Source organism: Scleropages formosus, chromosome 13 (genome assembly GCF_900964775.1).
Source record: "Scleropages formosus chromosome 13, fSclFor1.1, whole genome shotgun sequence".
Taxonomy (NCBI): domain Eukaryota; kingdom Metazoa; phylum Chordata; class Actinopteri; order Osteoglossiformes; family Osteoglossidae; genus Scleropages; species Scleropages formosus.
In genome coordinates, this window is record NC_041818.1 from 28,951,508 (window position 1) to 28,971,063 (window position 19,556).

At 54.9% G+C, this 19,556-nt stretch overlaps 1 protein-coding gene across 4 annotated transcripts in view; it reads right to left on the reverse strand.

Moving 5' to 3' along the window:
• Positions 1-486: 486 nt before the first annotated feature.
• Positions 487-19,556, reverse strand: part of chd3 (chromodomain helicase DNA binding protein 3) — a 32,357-nt gene continuing 13,287 nt past the window's right edge. The window contains exons 24-40 of one of the 4 annotated variants that reach the window (XM_029257289.1): positions 19,308-19,477; positions 19,022-19,199; positions 18,370-18,456; positions 18,074-18,159; positions 17,859-17,992; positions 17,144-17,288; positions 16,759-16,924; positions 15,933-16,144; positions 15,417-15,645; positions 14,976-15,107; positions 14,766-14,891; positions 14,367-14,475; positions 13,993-14,125; positions 12,922-13,117; positions 12,604-12,767; positions 11,087-11,213; positions 487-3,172 (exon numbers count right to left, since the gene is read on the reverse strand). In XM_029257289.1, coding sequence (XP_029113122.1) covers positions 3,069-3,172; positions 11,087-11,213; positions 12,604-12,767; positions 12,922-13,117; positions 13,993-14,125; positions 14,367-14,475; positions 14,766-14,891; positions 14,976-15,107; positions 15,417-15,645; positions 15,933-16,144; positions 16,759-16,924; positions 17,144-17,288; positions 17,859-17,992; positions 18,074-18,159; positions 18,370-18,456; positions 19,022-19,199; positions 19,308-19,477 — 2,498 coding nt within the window. In that variant the 3' untranslated portion in view covers positions 487-3,068. Of the gene's footprint in view, positions 3,173-5,531; positions 8,211-11,086; positions 11,214-12,603; positions 12,768-12,921; positions 13,118-13,992; positions 14,126-14,366; positions 14,476-14,765; positions 14,892-14,975; positions 15,108-15,416; positions 15,646-15,932; positions 16,145-16,758; positions 16,925-17,143; positions 17,289-17,858; positions 17,993-18,073; positions 18,160-18,369; positions 18,457-19,021; positions 19,200-19,307; positions 19,478-19,556 lie in introns of those variants that run through there. The other 3 variants (XM_029257287.1, XM_029257286.1, XM_029257288.1) reach the window with 3 other exon arrangements.

Below are 19,556 nucleotides of genomic sequence, written 5' to 3' on the forward strand. Positions count from 1 at the left end.
GCCGGCTGCAGTTCATTGCCACCAACTCATTTTCTTCACTTTTAATGCATCAACAGCAGCAGCAGATGCAGGCAAAAGTCTAATGTCGCTTCTTTGGCTGTCCTTTCCTGCCTTCAGGAATGCCTGTTGTTTGCCCAGCGTCTGATCTCATGACTCTCCTGAGTGCCTCCGTCCTTCTCGCTGTCCTTGACTCAGTGTACAAAAGGACCAAGGACAACATGATTGAGTTTTACCACCTTTGTACTGTCAAAGCATACACACAACAGCATATTTTCCATTTATGGTATTTTATTACAAATGAAAACAAAAAAGAGGGAGGGTATGATTCCCATGATGCGCTCGGTGCCCGCACATATTCAATTACAACACTGTCACTGATTTTTTTTCGGCACCACGACTCACAAATTGACTGATAGCAATTAAAATTTAAAAAAGAAAAAAAAATCCAAAAGGAAAACTTGAAAGGTAAGAGAAATTAAAATGTTGATTCAATAAAAACATTTTTCTCAAGGGCTGTGAATTGCTCCCTACAAAAGTTTTCAGTCAATATCATGTTTAGAATACTTCACTGAAAACCATGTGTGGGCGAAAGGCAAGATGAAGCAGTATTTTTATCTTTTCTGATTTATTCTTTTGCTTAGTCCTCCATCTTGCACTGCGCAAACTCCATTCAACCGATGTTGCTGAAATAGCCTCGGTAGGACTAAACATTTATTGAAGCCACAGATATTTTTACAACTACGGTACACAGATTGGGTTAAAACTGAAATAATTTCCAACAATGATTGTTCTCTGTACACTGGCAATGAAAATTGTACACACACTATGAGTTTCGAGAGAGAGTTCAGTCGACTACACTTGTATAACAGGGTTCATCATCTTCACTTCTTTCAGTGCGTTCCGGTAATTTACTGTATACACGTTATTGGCGAGCCCCAAATGTAGAACATAAGCAAAAGGGAGAAGTCTGTTCCGTATTTTATTGGTTTCCGAAGTTAGTACAACCTCTTCGTTCTCTGGCTTCGCTCTGGGATGTCTTGTAGAAAGACACGTTGTGCACCAAATGTACTGTTTCTTTTATTATCATTTCAGTTTTCATTTGGTAGAAGCTTTTTCAATAACAACAAGGAAAACGTCAACAACATCAACAACAATAATCATAGTCGTAATAACAAGAATAAAAACACAAGAAAACACATTGAACCAAGTTTAAATATGCAAAGAATATCACAGAATTCTTAAAAAGGAGAAGTATGTTGAACTGATGAAATCAAAGAGGAACATGAGAAAGCGGTGGGAGGGGTGGAGCAGAGGATTATGGGTAGGCAGGAGCAGGGAGGGAGGGAGGAAGGAAGAAGGGGGCAGGTTTCTCTAATACTGGATTCTGTATCTTAAGAAGAACACGGGAAACATTCTTAAGAACCTGAAGTGAGCCGTTCGCTGTGGGCTATAACCTCTTAGAGCACCTTGCCCGGTCTCCGAAGCGTAACCATGGATGAACGTTGTGGCCACAGCCACAAAAACACCCAAGAACAGTGCTTTACACACCCAGCGTCTGAGTACATTACTGACAGAATCTGCTCCCTCTCTTAGTTCAATAAATACTGTGTTGTTTTTCGCGTTGGCGTTTTTCTTTTGCTACCGGATTACTGGAGCAAGCAGACCATCGATCCAGCCTCGTGAGATCTTGTGCAGATTTCGGCTCGCGGATCGAGAGGTGAAAACCTCGGCCTCCCTCCAAGTCGGGGAGGGCCGGACCCGACGGGGGCTGAGGAAGAGTCCCATCATCACCATCGGACCTGAACTCCTGACGCGCTGTGCGCCGGTGGGATGGCGGACCAACAAACCTCGAAAGCGTGTCAGCTCTGAAACCGCAGCCGTGGCTTCATACACGAGATTTACGTCAATTAAATAACATACGGTGGAGAGCATGCTTCCAAATGAATGACAACAATAATATGAAGCACAAATGTATACACATTCTCATGCAGCTTCTCGTCGTGTAGCCGGGGGGAGAGTCTCTGGTTCCGCGTAACTTGTGACCCCTTCGAAGCGGAGGTGGACAAAGCGAGAGGGAGCCGGAAGGAGAAGGGGTGCAAGGAGGAAAGGAAGAGCGCGACAGCAAGGACTGCGCTCGTGTGGAGGAGTGTGTGCGCGGTGGCGGTATCCCTTGCACTTCGATGCTGTTCTCGTTGTGGAGCGTCTGCATGTTTACAGGGAGCTGCTTATGTGCGTGTGGCTCTATCTGTTCAATATGTGTATGCAGGTTTGTCCGTGTTTCTGCGTAACATTTATTGCCTCTTTGTGCGTCTTGTGTATTTTTTGTAGCGGTGTAACTCATCCAGGTGTGTTGCATTTTTATGTCACACATGAGCTACTTGACAAAAAATAAAATTAAATCACTGGCTCTTCCGGATCATCGCTTGTTTTGTGTCGAATCATTTATTTGTAAAATCTGGATCATTTTATTTCTTTCACGTATTTGTCGTTGATTATTACAACTGCCAAAGACCAGAGCGGTCTCTTATACTGTATAGCGCAAGACTCCACTGACACATCATCTGCTCTTCATTTATGTATTTTCGACAAGGACTCCCGGCGCGCGTGCACGCACGCACGCACGCACGCACGCACTCACGCACACACACACGCACGCACAAAGGAAACTCAGAGCTACGTGTGTGTTCGAGTGTTTGTGCAACAGGGACTTCAGCGAGTCACACGAGTGAGAGCCCAACCCCCGTCGTGGTGAAATGTGCCTGGAAAGCAGTCGCACTTCCCTCTTGCACTTACACAATCTATGAGCATGGTGGGACCACGTGGGTGTGTGTGGTTGTGTACATCTGCGACTGACGCACTCGCTGTGTGCGAGTGTGTGTATGCATGCGGGTCTGTAACGAGCGAGTATGACTGTGTGTGGGTGAATATGGAAGTTAACGAAGGAGCCCAGTTCAGTCGTTGATACGCATCACCTCCCCGCTCTGTGTGTGTGTGTGTGTGTGTGTGTGTGTGTGTGTGTGTGTGTGTGTCTGTGTGCACACGTGCGAGGGTTGCTACAGGAACCCGCTTCAGTCGTCGATGCAGATCACCTCCCCGCTGCGCTGCTCCCTCCTGCCCAGCAGTAGCTCTGCCTCGCGCTCCTTCTTCACCGACATGGGCGGCCCGTTCAGCACTGCGGGGAGACAAGGCGGCGCATCACTGCGGGAAGCTGCTATCCACGGCACCACCCTGTCAGCACACACACACTGTCCCCCGCTGTCCCCAGGAACCCTACAGTTGTGAGAAACAGTCTGTGAACCTTTTGGAATCATCTGGATTTCTGCATGAATGGCCCCAAAATGTGGTCTTCAATCTGGCCTCATCTAACACATAAGAATAAATAAAAGCAGTCTTATTTAACAAGTACACAACAATTACATTGACATATCACACAAATGATTCAGACAATCAAGGTCATCGATGAAAACATATGTCAACCTCTAGGAAAATGACATCTTTGAAAGAGGGTAGCTGGAGTCACGCGTTCCAATCAGTTCGTGTGTGTGTTTGACCTGCCCGGTCCTATAAAAAAAAACTTTTATTACCTGGTCTTCAAAACACACACACACACACACACACACACACACACACACACACACTTTCAGAACCGCTTGTCCCATACGGGGTCGCGGGGAACCGGAGCCTAACCCGGCAACACGGGGCGTAAGGCCGGAGGGGGAGGGGACGCACCCAGGACGGGACGCCAGTCCGTCGCAAGGCACCCCAAGCGGGACTCGAACCCCAGACCCACTGGAGAACAGGACCCGGTCCAACCCGCTGCGCCACCGCGTCCCCCGTCTTGAAAACAGAATTCTGCTAAAATGCAAAATGGCTCAATAAAATGTGAATTCTTAAAGACTTGGGCCTCCACAGGTCTACAGTGAGGCAGGGAGTTCACACATCAAGAAAGTTAAACACCACTGCCCCTCTCCCTGTGAGCGGCCATTCTATGACGATCCGTGCAAGGCCATGACGTACAACCCTCAAAAAAGTGACCAAGAACCTCTGGGTGACAGCTGAGCACCTGCGTGTATCTACCACAAGAAAAAGAGTGAAAAAGAGTGCTTGGTGTGTATGGGCGGTTGCCACGGAGGGAACCACTCCTCCCAAAAACAGCACACTGCCACTGCTGCCCATCTCAAGTTTGCTAAGGAGCACCTAGATGTTCCACATCACTACTGGAACAAAAGTCTGGGCACAGATGAGACGGAAGTTAAAGGTTTTGGTAAATATACACAGACTTATGTTGAGAGAGAACAAAACAGTGCAGACCAACACCAAAACCTCAAAACTATGAAGCATGGTGGAAGGAGTATAATGCTGCGGGGCTGCTTTGCTGCTTCAGGGCCCAAATGGCTTGCAGTTGCTGAAGGACCAAAAAATTCCAAGTTGTATCAGGAATTTCTACGGTTGAACGTCTAGATCTGTAGAACAGACGTGTGACCTGAAGCCGAAAAGCAGTTGGGTCATGCAACGTGACAATGATTTAAAACAAAAAAGGAAATGAACAAGTGTGGCCCAAACAGACAAAAATGTGTATTTTAGAATGGCCAAGTCAGAACCCTGACCTCAACCACAGTGAAATGCCGTGGCGTAATGTGAAGAGAGACGCTTCAAAAATAAAGATGAAGCGAAACAGTCTTGTATAGAGGAGTGGGCCAAAATACCTCCGAAGTGCAACACAGGTCTGATCAGCAGCTGCCCAAAGGATTTGCTTGAGGTTAATGCCAATCAAGCAGTATTCATTCAATACTCATTCAGTACTCATTATTCAATATGAACGTTACATGTACGTGTTTTCGTTGAGCACACGCTTTTCTCCAAAGCGACGTACATCGCAGAGAAAAACAGAGATTTGGATGCAGACATGTGATTCTAGGGCAGTGTGGAGTCCTAGAGTACAGCCAATTAGTCACTACTTGTTACACGAAAGGCTCTATATAGACTTTTCCGTTATTAAACAAATTATTAAAAATTATTAACGTAAAACCTATACGTTTACCAAGAACTTATGAGACCGGGGAGAAATGAGTCTGAAAGAGATGAGTCGCGAGACCCTTAAATGCAGAGAGAGATTGAGCAGTGCTCAGTGAGAGGGGCAGGTCGTTCCACCACATCGAAGGCAGAACCAAAAACCTTTATGCTTTGATTCTGGACCTTTTGTGCGTGGGAACGTGAAGCGGGCGGTGGTGGAGAAGCGGCGCAGTCTGCCTGGAGCGGAGCGAGCGATCAGGTCGTGTAGGTGTGGTATGATTAAAAAAACCTTCACATGCTTTTCCCCATCGACGACACCGATTGCTTAAAGGAGTAGTTCAATAAAGACACGGAAATGTACGTTTTTGCGTATTATAGCGTATTACTTGTTGCTTCTCTTTATTTATTGTTATGAGTTGCATGAAGACCAGACCACACTTTAGGAGCCATTCATGCAGAAATCCAGGCAACCGCAAAGGTTCGCAAACTTTTTCCGTACACTTGTACGGAACAGCGGCGTGAAACTGTGAACCTGAACACAAGGCGCACCGGATTTCATCCGAACGCAGGCAGAAAAGACGGTAAGTTTGTGGTGGGAACGGGACCCATGCGAGGAGCGGGGAGACAAGGAGGGGGACAAGGAGAGAGACGCCGCAGTCCGAGCCACTGCGCTGGTAGGAAAAAAAACTGCAAAACAGCAGCAGTAACAACCGTTTTAATGGTCAAGTTTACATATACATTCAGCATACCGTACATTATTATGCAATAACAATAATAATAATGATAGTAATAATAATAATGAACCCCAAAAGGTGAAATGTGTGGTGGTTGCTGCTGGCTGCCTGGGAGACGAGGCTGAAGTCACACACACACACACACACACACACACACACACACACACACACACACACACACACCTACAGGGCAAACAGACAGACGCACCTACGTGGAAATTTGGAAACAAGCATCACTGCAACACAAACATCAGCAGGGTGTTGGGTTTGGTCCCGGAGACAGAAGGCAACCGAATCGGCAAAAATCAGACAGTTGAACACCCTTGCTGATGGGAAGACGTAAGGAAGAGTTTGGAGGGGGAGGGGGGAGGCCCTTGTATGCGTTTACACACGAAGCCGAAAGATGGGCCTGAGAGGGTCCCTCGGCCTGGGAGGGCTGGGGCAGTGCAGGGCTTCGGGCCTCGTCCCCATCGCTGCTACGTGGCTGTGGGCGCGGCTGTGAGCCCGAGCTCCCGTCTGGCGCTCTGAGGTACAAAGGTCACTGGCTCCGGTCCCAGCGGCTGTTAGCGTCGGACCAGAGGGAACGGGACAGTCGCAGCGCGCCGTCCACACAATCGCCGGACACGGGTCTGCAGCGGGACAACGCCCTGCTTTGCATAAGACAGTAACGACCGAGCGCTGCTCGAAAAGAGCTCGGCACGCAGAGGTAAAGCGCAAGTGCGCTGTGGTGTGGGGCGCAAGGAGAGCGAGGAAGAGGGCCGCCGACACGTCGCTCGCTCCTGTCGCACAGCGGCCGCGGCAGAACGAGCTACGAGAAGGAAGGAACATTCCAGAAGGACACGGCCCTTAGTGGCCTGCTGCCAGAGTTCCGCCAAGCACAGGATGCCTCGGCTTCGAGCCCAGAGCGCGAGCGGTAAGCGAACGAGCTTCGAGCGGGATGTTAAACAAAAGGCCAAGTGCTGAGAAGAGCACTGGAATGTAGTGAAACACACGTTACCACGTGAAAGACGACACCTTTTACCTGATGGACTCGAAAACGTCTCTGTTCCAAAAACGTTTTACACGTACTTTATTTTACAGTCCACTAGCGTGTTATTGCGAGCTCCGTCTCCCTCTGTCCACCAGCGTCTCGGACAACGCGGCCGAGTCCACGACATTCCAACACGCCGATGTTTTAACGGAGAGGTTCGCGAGCTTCATCTCGGCCTGAGGACGGACTCCTCGGCTTCGGCCACAAACTTCTCGTAGCGCGAACGCTAAGGCTACATCGATGGCTTCGGTCAGAGCGAAGGGGGGGGGGGGGGGGGCAGTAAACCAGGCGTTCGACAGGATGGAGGAGCGGAGCGAGGCTCGGCAGGCCCGGGTCGGGACTCTGCCGTCACTTTCTAAATCTCATCATCATGCCCGTGTGTGCGTGCGTGCGTCTTTCGCCAAGCCTCAACAGAGATAATCACGCCATTATTACGTTCCATTGAGCACCGCACGGAGGTCAGTCGAGGAGGAGTCCGGTCACGGCACGTGACTGCTTGTGACATCCTAACTTTGCCAAGTCCACACTTGCTGTGCAAGGAACTCCAGGTAGGACAGCCGCTCTCGCGCAGGATGAGGTTCGGGATCGGGCCGAGGGCGGGAATGCGATAAGGTCCAACGCTCGAGCGAGAGCAAGCGTCTTTCACGGCTTAGCTCGCTTACCAATGTTTCGGGCAACACCGCTGGCATATTTCTCCTCAAAAAGACAAAACGAAGCGTAACAGTCTTCCTTCCACGGGGTTACTCTGGATCCCCGAGCCTCCGTCTGCAGTCGACTTTCAGGAAGTCTTTGCGATGAGATGTTTTTGTCCCCGAGGCCACTTGGACAGGGACAGAGTGGCGAGCGAGAGAGAAACGGCGAGGGGAGAGCGGCGGGAGGTCGCGAAGGGAAGCGAGGTCTCGGGAAGCTCCCGCTCTCCGCAGAGGAAGACGCCGGCAGCCCGTGTGCCGCCCCAGGGGAGAAGAGCGCTCCACTAGAGCCACTTCCTTCCTCTGGCTCCGCTTCCTGCGCTCACGTGTCTTCCGAAGGCCGCGACCGTGCGCTCCTCTGCCAGGGCTCCGCTTTCTGCCCACTCTCTCCGCCCCTCTGTCTGTCTGCGTCTCTCTCCCTCCCTCTCGTCGTGTGTCAGACCTTCCCCGTCAGCCCTCAGTCCTGGCACCGGGTCGCCCCGCAGAGCCCCCCTGGCCCCTGGCCCCTGCCCCCCTGCCCCCGCCCCCCGCCCCTCTCTCAGGGCTTTTTGGGCCGGCCGTTGCGCGGCAGGTTTTCCACCGTGTTGCTCAGGCGGTACTTGACGATGATGCTGTGCACAGTGGACTTGGGCATCCGCAGCTCCTGCCCGATGGCCCCCTCCGACTTGCCGTCCTTCCACAGGTCCACCACACGTTGCCGCTGCAGGATATCGTGCTCCTTGGTCTTCAGGCAGGAGCCGGCTTCTGTGGGGGGCAGACAAGGGGCAGACTGTAGACACGTGGGAGGGAGCGGGCGGGGCATTCAGCAACACTGAGCAACAACAAGCAACGGGGAGCCCCGGCGCTCCGAGAACGGAGCGGAAACCGAGAACCGAGCGAGGAGGAGTCAGGCGGCCGTCTGCTGCTCCGCTCCGAAGGGCAATCGCAGCCTCATCTTTCCGTTTCCTCAAAAAGCATCAGTGACAAGAGAGGTTAGGGTTCGCAAAGTTACGCTTGGCCAAAGTCGTGGCTGAGAGAGCCCCGCGCGAGGGCTCGGGTCATCGAGATCACTGCGATGCGTCACTTTGCGGCGCTCGCGAACCACAAACGCACGCACTGCATCACGCGCATGAGAGTCCAGAGCGCTGCCGGTAAGACGGGGCTGCGTGGCGGTGCGTCTGTGCGACGTACGCTGACGGCTGGCAGTCCGCACGGGGCTCTGATGGACAGCAGATGAGTCTCAGAGAGGTCACAGGGTCACGAGGTCACAGTCTCGCTCTTGACGCTTGGCTGCGTTTAAGACGGGGTCATTTTTTTAACGCCACGTTCCGCTCCTTCGTCACGGCTCAGGCCAGACCGACCCGAAGCCCCGGGGGAGCAGCGGCTGGATCCCTTCCGCAGAGCCGAAAGGGCGTGAGACGAAGCGGCCGGAGAAGCTTCTCTACAGGCGTGTCAGTGCTTGTTGTCTATTGTCAGTGTCTGAGCCCTGCGTCTTCGTGCAAAGAGGCGGAACGGAGCCTTTCTCCGCGGCTCCGATTCGCAACGTGGCCCCGCGGCCCCGTTCGTTCCTCTCCGTTCCGCACGTCCTTCTCCAGCGTCACGTTCTCACACACGCCCCTCGGGCCTCGGCGTGGGAAACGGAACACGCCGGTCAGCTGGGGAGCGTGTGCTTTTTGCAGAGGGTGTACAGGAGCAGCGTGACGGGAGGGGAGAGCAGCACGTTTCGGCGGCGGCAACGAAACGAGAGGCTGTGGGAGGCCGAGCAGGGAAAGAGGGCCGGAAAGACGAGAAACCACTCGAAACGCGCGCTTCCGGGACGCCGACGGCACACGGAGCTCATCAGTGCGTAGTTCTTCACCTCGTCCAAGAGCACAGACGCTTACTGACCCTATTGGCCCCGAGCCACGCTGCGGTCGCACAATAAGCACAGATATGAAAAACAGTTACTGATAAGTGCAATGAGCAAAACTAACATAACGTGTAGAAAGAGAACAAATTCGTGCAATTCCCACCCTGACAGTAGGAACGCCTTCGTTCACTGCGCATGCCAGCAAATCGATGATTTTCCTGCTTCAAAGGTAACTGTCCAAGTTTCCGATGAAGCCTGGGTCACGTCGTCTGATCGAGGCACGTTTCCTCAGACGAACGCGCGAGCGGTGCCGCGAGCGCGCAGCAGGCGCTTTTCCGCCGAGTGTCGAAGGTACAACACTTTACGCCCGCAGCCCTGCGGTCAGCAGGCCTGTTCCTCAAGCTGCGGACCGCGGCCAACGCTCCACAGGTGACGGCACCTCCTTCTGCCGGACACCGGCGCGGCCGCGTCCGGCGTTTCTCCGTCCGGGCCTCCGGTGCCAAGCAGGAAGGTTGTGAAACGTTTCCTTGACCCCGCGGCGCTGCCCCGGGCCTTTCGGCAGCACCGTGCTCCGCGTTCGCCTTTCGCGGCCGGAATCCACTGCCTGCTCGGCGAAGTCCACAAACGTCTCACGTGACAAAGGGCTATTTTTTCCAGCAGACTCTTGCGCACAATGAAGGTCATCAGCAATTTCGACCGCCTAACATCGGCGTGAACTACAGCTCCGAGTTCTGCCTCGCGACAGCCGCTCTAACGCCAACGAGCAAGAGGCCCTGAACCTCGACCGAAAAGGACCGCCGACACTCTGCGTCGGCGCTTCGCCGACGGTCTCGCTCGCTAAGCTCAGGGTCACAAGGAGATGTTCCAGTCTTACTGGGGACATCAGCGACTGCGCGGTTTCACAGCTTCGCCGTTGTCCAATCCCAAAGCCGCATGCGACACGAAACGGGACCCCCCGGGGCCAAAATCCGCACCGAGCCAAAGAGTGCGGGCCAGAAGGTCACGGACCAAATCCAGGGAGCTCAAGGCAGCCGTGGGTCGCGGGAGAACAGGGCTCTGACCTTCCCACAGATACTACAGAGGGAAGGCGGCGGCGCAGCGCCTGCCCCCTCCCCCCCATTGCTTGGGGCCTCCACTGAGCGCGAGCTGGTCTTCCTTTGACTTGGTCGACGCTTTCCTCCAGATCCCCACAAGCTCCTAACGTGATCCTAACGTCCCTCCACCGGTCGGGTGTTCTGCACCCGTACTGGAGCACGACCAGCATGAGCGCATCTCGGCTGCGCAGGACCAGCGTCCCTCAGGGTCCTTCCAGCTCAGAGCTGCCTTTGCTGCAGAGCCTCTCATCTGCGGGACCCGCTCCGGTCCTTCTGCGCTGCACTTGCTCTATGGCACTCGCACACACAGCTAGCTTTGTTAGCAGGGATGAGCAGGTGCGCACGCACACACGCACACACACACGCACACACACACACACGCACACACACGCACACACACACACACACACACACACACACAAACAAGCAAACATGAATTCCACAGGTCAGGTTTCCCAGAGTGGCCCTCATAAGGAATTACTCATGAATACAGCTGCTGCCACTACTTCACGTATCTCACTATTTCAAAAGAGTACATAATAAAGAGCGTGCTGGAAATTATTATCATCATTATATATGATAACAATAATAATAATTTCTACAACTCAGCTTATGATCAGCTCGTGGGGTGCCATTCATCAGTGAATTCTCCAGCACCTTCTGGAAAGACCCTTGGCCCCGGCAATATGCACACTGACCTGATATGAAGGACCCGGGGGGCATCTGGCTGTAATTGGCCCCTCCGAGGGCCATGGCTCCCGAGGGCGCAGGGGTGAAGGGGGCACCGAAGTTCTGCGGCGTGGCATACGGTCCCGGGGGGATGGGCTGCGGGAGAGCAGGGCACACGGTTGGATGGGGAGCAGGAGCCGAGTGTCCAGTCAGGGGACCTCACGCTGCCCGCACGTGAACAGGTCCTCGAAAAGTGGAACCTAATGCCCTCCATGACCGTGGTGAACAGTCCCAAAAGCTGCTACGATACTTGACAAATGTAACGTCACTTGGAGGGCCCATCTCTAGCAGGATCTGGAGCTGTGAGCGCTCCCTTCTTTTCCTTTCCATTGCGTCACGAGGGTGCGTATGCAAACGCTACATCTGTGTGTCTATCACAGTATGTGTGTGTGACACAGAGCATCGGTGTGTGAAATGCGTTTGCGCGTAACTCCAGGTTTTGCTCTTGCATCTTGCCGTGCTGTTCTGACGACACCCGGCTCTTCCTCTCTTTTCCCCTGGAGCCACGGACGTTTCCTGACGCGTCGCCACCTGCAAGCGAGCTTCTCAAAACTGAGATCCTTCACTGGCTCATCTCACTAACCTCATTGGTTTAGAGACTGGGAGTGACGACTGTCTTCGCTCTGCCCTTCTCTCAACTTATTGAACCCACAATCCAGACCTGCAGACACAACCTGCATAAAAATCCTTGAGATTCATTCTTATCCAACAACTGCCTGACTCTACACAACTCCTGTTCCAGGCCTTGGTGATACTCCACCTGGACGCTGCAGCTCTCTCCTGTCTGCTCTTCCAGCTTCTGCCATCAAGCCTCTGGAGCTGATACAGAATACCGCGGTACGAGTCGCGTTCGACCTACCGAAGGGTTCCCGTGTACCCCCCTCCTCGTCTCTCTCCGTCGGCTTCCTATCGCTGCCCGGATCAAACTCGACAGTCCGGTTACGACTCGCGCGAGCGGATCCGCTCCCTCGTATCTACAAGAGCTCATCGCTCGCCGCACCCCCGCCGGACCGCCGCGTTCCTCCGGCTCCGCTCGCTTCGTGGTCCCGCGCGCAAAAGGGCCGAACGTTTTCGGTTCTGCCTCCGATGTGCCGGAACGACCTCCCGCTCTCGCTCAGAACTGCTGAATCCCTCTGTACGTTTCAGAAGAGTCTCAAAACTCACCTCTCCTTCTGTTGATGCAATGCACTTTTTGTACTTTTCTGAGATGCCCATCACTTTGGAGAAAAGCATCTGCTAAATGAATAAACGTACCGTACATGTAAATGTAATATAATGTCATCTAGAATAACTGCACAGCTGGGTAAAAATTCCGTTACTGAATCACAGAGAGTAGATATTTCCACCACCTGTCGTAGCTGCGGTTTAACAGTATGGGAGCCTGGTATATCTGTGGTTTTGTGAGGAGTGGAGTTTCTACGTGCATTTTACAGTCTGTATGCCACTGCACTGCAGTATTGTGTGTGTGTGTGTGGAGGGGGCGTACCGGAGGTGTCAGCGTCTCAGTGCCCTTGTTGGCCAGCCTGCTGAGGATGCTCCTCTCAGACATCTGCAGTCGGGCAGCGATGGGTGGCACTCGGGACAGGGTGGCCGGGAGTCGCGTCACGTCCGCCTTCATGTCACTCAGCAGCTCCTCCAGCTGGTTTAGCACTGCGGTCACATACACACACGCACAAGATACTCGTGACAGACAGCTCTGCAGTTAATCACACAGCGCAGAGAAAGTCTGCTGTTACACACTCTGCCTCACGCACGCACGCACGCAGGCAGGCAGGCACGCGCTCGGAGACGCGCAGGGCCCCACCCTTGTGCAGCACGGCGTTGGCCGGTTTGTTCCCTGCCAGCGACTCCTTGCTCAGGTGCTGGTGCGACTCGGCCAGGCACTCGACCTCGGCGAAGCGGGCGTTGAGCGCCATGGCCGGGTGCGTCGGGTCCTGCGTCATGTTCAGGTAGGCCGCCCTGCGCAGCTGCTCCTCGATCACCAGGGCCTGTTCCAGCAGCTGGCCGAGAGAAACGAACAGGACCTTCGTCACGAGCCCGGAGGACACATGGCGACGGAGGGAGCAGAACGAGGCGACACGCAGACGAAACCACGGCACGAGGGCAGATGGACCGAACAAACAAAGCGTCCGGCAAAGCAGACGACAGCAGAGAGCAAACGAGAGCAGAGAGACGAAAGAGCACAAGACGCAACACGAGACGGACCACACGAAGAAAATATCAAACGAAGGAAACAAAACAACGCCCGACAGACTTAAAGGGCCCGGAGGCGATTCCCCGGGAATTGCGGCACTTTCGCGTGCAATGGCGGCGTGTTTACGGCAACGACAGTGCGTCACGTGACCGGAGCGCGACGCGACGGTGAGGCAGCGCGGACCGTCATCGCCCGGCGTTCGCGTGACGCGGGTCAGAGCGGCAGTGCGGAAACGCGCCCGAAAAGGCCGGTGGTCTGGCAGCTGCACGACGTGACGGAGCGTGACGCGTGAGGGGGCACCAGGTAGCCCTCACGGGCTTACACGCGCGTGAGAAAACGCCGTTCTGTTCGAGGCACCGAAAAGGCCCCCGCCCACCCCCGCAATCACGGAGAGCTGAGGCTGAGCACGAGAGCGGCCAACAGGAAGCGAAACGCCACAGGCTGACAATGACGGGAAGTCCTCTTTCAGCGGCGCACAAGGGCGGCCTGTCGTCCCGACGCGGCTCTCGCGCAACACGCGCAAACAAGTCCGTCCGGGCCCTTTGTGCTCATCTAGCGCCACCGATGGCAGGACGTGAAAGGAGAGAGCGCCAGCCACCCCTCCTAGAGCCCAGTCCCAGTCCCACGCACACGCGCACCAACAATCCACTTCGGTCACACGTGTTTTCCGGGCACACAAACCTTGAAGCGTCGTGCCAGGAACTTGTTCTTCATCTCCAGGAAGTTGCCCTTGTTGGCCTGACTTTTGAAGGGCTCGTTGACGATGGCAAACTGCGGGTCGTTCTGGATGTCCTGCCATCTGGCGTACCCGTGGCTACGTCGGGGTCAAGGAGCAACAGGTGAGGAGGCTGAGGAGCCAGAGGGACGAAGAGGGCGGCAGGGAAGGAGGGGCAGGGAGGAGCAGGAGGGGGAGAGGGAGGTGGGCTCTCGCTGGAACGTGAACAAAGGAAACAGCGGCATGACTCTCGTAGCAGTGCTGTAAATCACAGAGGAAGCGGCACATTTCCACAGGAGCGAAAGGAGGCCGTCTCCATAGCAACCGTCGTCAAGGATACACCACAATGCCTGCCAGGAGCCAGAAATCATGCCGCCGGTGCCAGATCTCGTTCATCTTCCCTGAGGAGATGGCCGCCCGCTCCTCGTTCTGCCAGAGCGTGTGAAGCTCTGCGGGAACATTGACACAGAGTAGGGCAGCGCTGCACGAACGCGACACACACACACACACACACACACACACACACCAGCCCTGAGCGAAAGCTAATGTCAAGCGTCTGCGCTTTAGGGAGCTAACGCCCCCTCCTGGAGCAGGTCGCACAGCCGCCGCCACTCTGAGCTGAGCTCAACAGCGTGGTGTGACACCGGGGTCTCCATTCAACTGCTTTCCCAGTGTTGAGGAGCTGGTGGACTTGTGGAAACGGGAAGAGTGCGGCACAGGCCAGCCGTGAGGCTCTTACCCGTGAAGCCCCCGTCTGCGATGTTGAACATGAAGCGAGGCCGCTCGCTCTTCCCGTTGCCCTTGGCAACATCCTCCTTCATCATCTTGCTGTCCTTGGTAGCCTCCTTGTCCCCCTTGGCATCTTCTGTGAGGCCCGAGACATTGAGAGAGCTTTGAGACGCGTGGTGCAGGATGAGCGTGGACCAGAGCAGCGTTTCCCAACACGCACCGAGCACAGGCAACGCGAGGACGAGCAGCAGGTCACCTTTCTTGACCTCCGAAGGTCTGTCCTTGCCGTCCGCCGTTTCGGACAGCACCGAGGTGTCCTCTGTCTTCTCCTCCTCAGTCTTCTCAGCTTCCGCTGCAATCGCACAAGGCAGAAGGCATCAGGAGTTTGCTCGTCTGGCCCACGGCACCCTACAGCCAGGAGCTCTCTGGAGAGACACCTCGACACTGGAGTGGCCACAGAACGCATGAAAAGACACGAAAAGTAACGGCACAGAACACGGCAGCGATGTAGGAATAAATTATCAAAGGTCAATGGGAACGAGTGACGCCTGCGATTCCATCACATTTTAGAGCTAAATGTCTGCTTTATGGGATAGGCGAAAAGCGGCACCCGCACCGTGTTTGTGAGCGTTTCCGTGGCCCCTTTGCCCCCCCCCCCCACCTTGTTTCTCGTTTTTCACCGGCGGGGACTCTGAGGTTGGGATGGACGGTCTTGGCTCGATGGAGGTTTCTGGCTCCGCCCCCTCTTGCTCCGCCCTTTTGTCCTCGGCCGTGCCGGGCGGCTTACGGACTGTATCTTTGGACTCCTCCCCTCCCGCGACGCCCTCTTCCACGACTGGCTTTTCACTGGGTGGGGACTCTTGCGTTGCGTCCCTAGCGGGGACTGGAGGCTGGAAGGGGAGGGAAGATGGGTAAAGCAGCAGAGTGAACCACAGAGCGATCATAATGGCGCCTCTCACCGGAGCTCCAATCCGCTTTCATCGGTGGCCGCTTTACAGTTTGACCTGCAGCCAAACTGTAAAACATGCACACATGATGCGTGAAACATTGTCTGACAAAAGCTGCCCTGTTTGGACATAGATCTTTGCTCATGAGCAACACTTTCCAGGGCTGCGGCGGCCCGCGGCACCTCTGCTCTCCGCAAACCGTGGCGCTCCAGGCCCTGTTGGTGGCGCACCTCCGCACTGTCTGTGCTCTCGCCGCTCTCCTTCCCTCTGTCCTTCCCTCTGTCCTTCCCTCTGTCCTTCTCTTTGTCCTTCTCTTTGTCCTTCTCCTTGTCCTTCTCCTTGTCCTTCTCCTTGTCCTTTTCACCCTCTGCCTGGGCCTCTCCGTCCTCCTTCTCCCCGTCCTTCCCGTTCTTCTCTGGCTTGTCTGGAGGGGAAGGCGTGGCTGCGAACACACAGCAGGTGCTCCACAGTTATTAGTTTAGCCACTGTACTTTTTTATTCTATATTAAGCCAAAAACAGCAAGAAAATCAGACAAACCACTTACTGACGATAACACAAGTCCCCAAAAATGACATGCAGTAATTTCAATCAACATAAATTTCAACCTTCTGTCACCCTACAGCCACAAAATCACAGCTTAATACACATTTACAAGCGCTAAAAATGCCTAACAGACTTTGAAAAATAACTTAAAATATGACAAAATACAAACATTAATAAGCATTACAACTGAATTCCAAAAAGCACAACAAAACATCTGACATCAAAAGCTATCATACTCAACATTTTAATTTCTCAGATAACCCAGGAAACAATACGCAGAGTAACAGAAATATTCCAAGAACGTAGTAAACTTTAAATAAGTCCGGATTAAAACGGGTTACTGCTCAAAAAGTCCTGTAAACGCAAAGAGCTTGAGCTGCACTGCTGTGGAACGACTGCCCCCTAGTGGGGGGGGGGGGGGCACATGGAAAAAGCTGGTCATAGTGGGGAGAGGTGTAGTGGCAGGAAGGGTGACTCTGTGTGTGTGTGTGTGTGTGTGTTTGCTGCTGCACCTGGCTTGGAGGTGCACGGCGTGTTGTTGCAGCTCGGCTCAGGGGTGGGCGTGGCCGTTTTGATGGCAGGCGATGAGGCACGGGATGACTTCTTGGAATCCGTGGAGATCTCGGGCTTCAGCTCTGGCATGCTCCACTTCCCGTTGATGTGCTCAAACTCCTGCACCTGTACAACATCATCAACGCGCCATACATGAGTACGTACACGGCAGCTCGAAGACCTATATGACCTCTGCGACCCCCGTGCAGTGACACGGTGCTCAATGAATGCCACTGGCCATAGAGCATGTGGGAGGTGTGTCCAAACGACAACCTGACTGGTCTTCCACTCCCCTCCCCTCCCCTCCCCTCCCCTCCCCTCCCCCTGTGCACCCAGAGCACCGACCTTCTTCTTGACCAGAGACATGACACCGATGCGGGTGAGCACTGGCTGCCGGCACAGGCCTTCCCGCGGTACGCCGTCCGCGAACGTCTCCGAGCCATCAGCCACGGGCTCACACAGGTGTCGCATGAAGAGAGACACGTAGGCGCTGGGGGCAGAGTGGGGCATAATGGGGCAGAGCAGGGTAGAACAAGGCAGAACAGGGTAGAACGGGGGTAACGGGGGTGGGCGGAGCGGAGGGAGGGAGCGCATGGAGAAACGGAGCAGGAAAAAACAGGGCAGAAGAAAGCAGGAGCAGAAAGGAGGGGCAGAGTGGGCCGCGTCACTCTTTCGGATACCGTTACAGGAACACACTTAACGCACCTGGAACTAAGAGCTCTCAAAAGCGACACGCACACCGACACGCGAAACGCTTTTCACATCAACAGCAGATGCAGTTCTCTGGACAGGGGGAGAAGAGAGGGGCGAGAACGGGGGGGCGCCGCGTTCGGCAGGAGGCGGCGACGGGAGGAACCAACGGGAGGATGACACGGAGGAAGGAAAAGAGAGACGGAGCACAGGGAGCAGGTGTAGGAGAGACGTTACGGCAGCAATGCAGAGCGTGCGCGACTCCCACCGAGCGCGTGAACAGAAGGGAGACCCTCCGGCAGTGTCCGTGAGCAGTGCGTACGACCCTCCCGCCGCATGTGCGAACAGCGCGTGTGGCGCAGCTCCTCACCGGAACTCCTTCTCGCTCTTGCCGCGCAGGTCCCTCACGAGCCACTGGCAGGAGAAGGCGTCCTGGGCCGGCATGCCCCACCGCATGACGGCGTTGAGGAAGGCCTTGCGCTGGCGCGTGTTGAAGCCCAGCACCTGGAGGCCACATGGAGACGGGGCTCGTACCCGGACCGCTCCACCCGCGACGGCGGCCTCGCGCTCGGCGTGTGACCCTACCTCGATGTTACCCCCCACTCTGGCCAGCAGGGGGGGCAGCGGTTTGTCCTTCTCGTTCCTCAGCTGACGCCGTGACTGCCGGCGGCCTGGGGAGGGAAACGGAGGAGGGAGCGCGTGAGCTCCGCTTACGTCACGGACACAAGTTGCGGCGCCACGGCAGACGGCGCTCGCGGTCGGAGAATCGAAGCGCCGTTACGCTTGAGGGATCGTTGCTTTCCGATCGCCGATAAGCCAGCTTGCCAAATCCGCTGCCCGAGTCAGCGCGCAGCCACGAGGCGAACGAGCGTTTGCCTTACCTTCCGGTCTCTCGTCGAAGTCCTCGTCCTCCTCCTCGGAGCCCACCGAATACTCGGACTGGTTATCTGAAATATCAGCATGCCACTCTGAAACAGCACATAGTGTACGTCAATAGGATATGCCAGTCGGCTACGCTCCCGTGAGCTACGCCGATGTGAGCTACGCATCAGGGAGTTACATCTCACTGTGTGCTCTACAATGATCGGTTGTGTGAAGATGAACTCTATCGCGAGACGCACTTGTGTGAACGACGCTAACGTGAGCCGTGCCGCAGTAATGTACACCACCGCGGTCCGCGCTACAGTCGCTCCACGGTGATCTACTCCGCAGTGACCATGTGCTCTACAGCATGCGACTCTGCTGTGATCTACACTTCAGCATTAATGGGTAAAAACTCACTAGAGTGTGTTTGCAATCAAAAAGAGGCAAAAACAGGAAAAGTGGGGAGAAAAGCAGAAGGACCGGGCAGGAAAGGCATCGACAAGGTCGCAGCTGTCCAGCATTTCCGACATGAAGAAATGAACAAATCACTTCAACAAGAAGAAGAGCGAGACAGAACATTCGCCTGCTCAGTAATAGGGCATCGGGTTAAAGCGTAGACGCACGCTGCTGCGTGCACCTCTCACGCTTCCCTCCCACAGGTGTGCGTACCTTGGTCCTCCTGCGCGGCGTCATTGTAGTTGACCAGTTTGCGGACCCTCTTGCCCTTGCCCAAGTTTCGGGCCAGGTCCTCCTGCTGCTGCTCGTAATGGTGCCTCAGTAACTTCTCCCAGTAGTCTGGGTCCACGTTCTCCTCCTGCTTGATGATCTCCCGCTCAATCTCCTCGATCTGTTCAGAGACACGGGCTCGGGTCAAACGGGCCGTCGCACGCACGCCAGCCCGCGCGCCCACGTGCTCCTGTGGTCCAAAGCGTCCTCCTGCTCGTTCCACCCTCACCTTGTCCTCCTCGCGCACCATGTACTGGGCCACCTTGAAGGAGCTCAGGTACTCGTTCATGTTCTGCATGTCCGAGTCGTCGGTGGCGTCCTGGCTGCGGTCGAGCAGGCGCTCGATGGCCGTGCTGTCGTAGTGGATCACGCTGCTGTCCTCGTCCTTGTTGTCCCCCGCTGGACAGGAGCAGCGAGAGGGTGCGAGCAATGAGGAAACACAAAGTGAGTGACAAGGCCAAGGGCTGTAGAGTACACT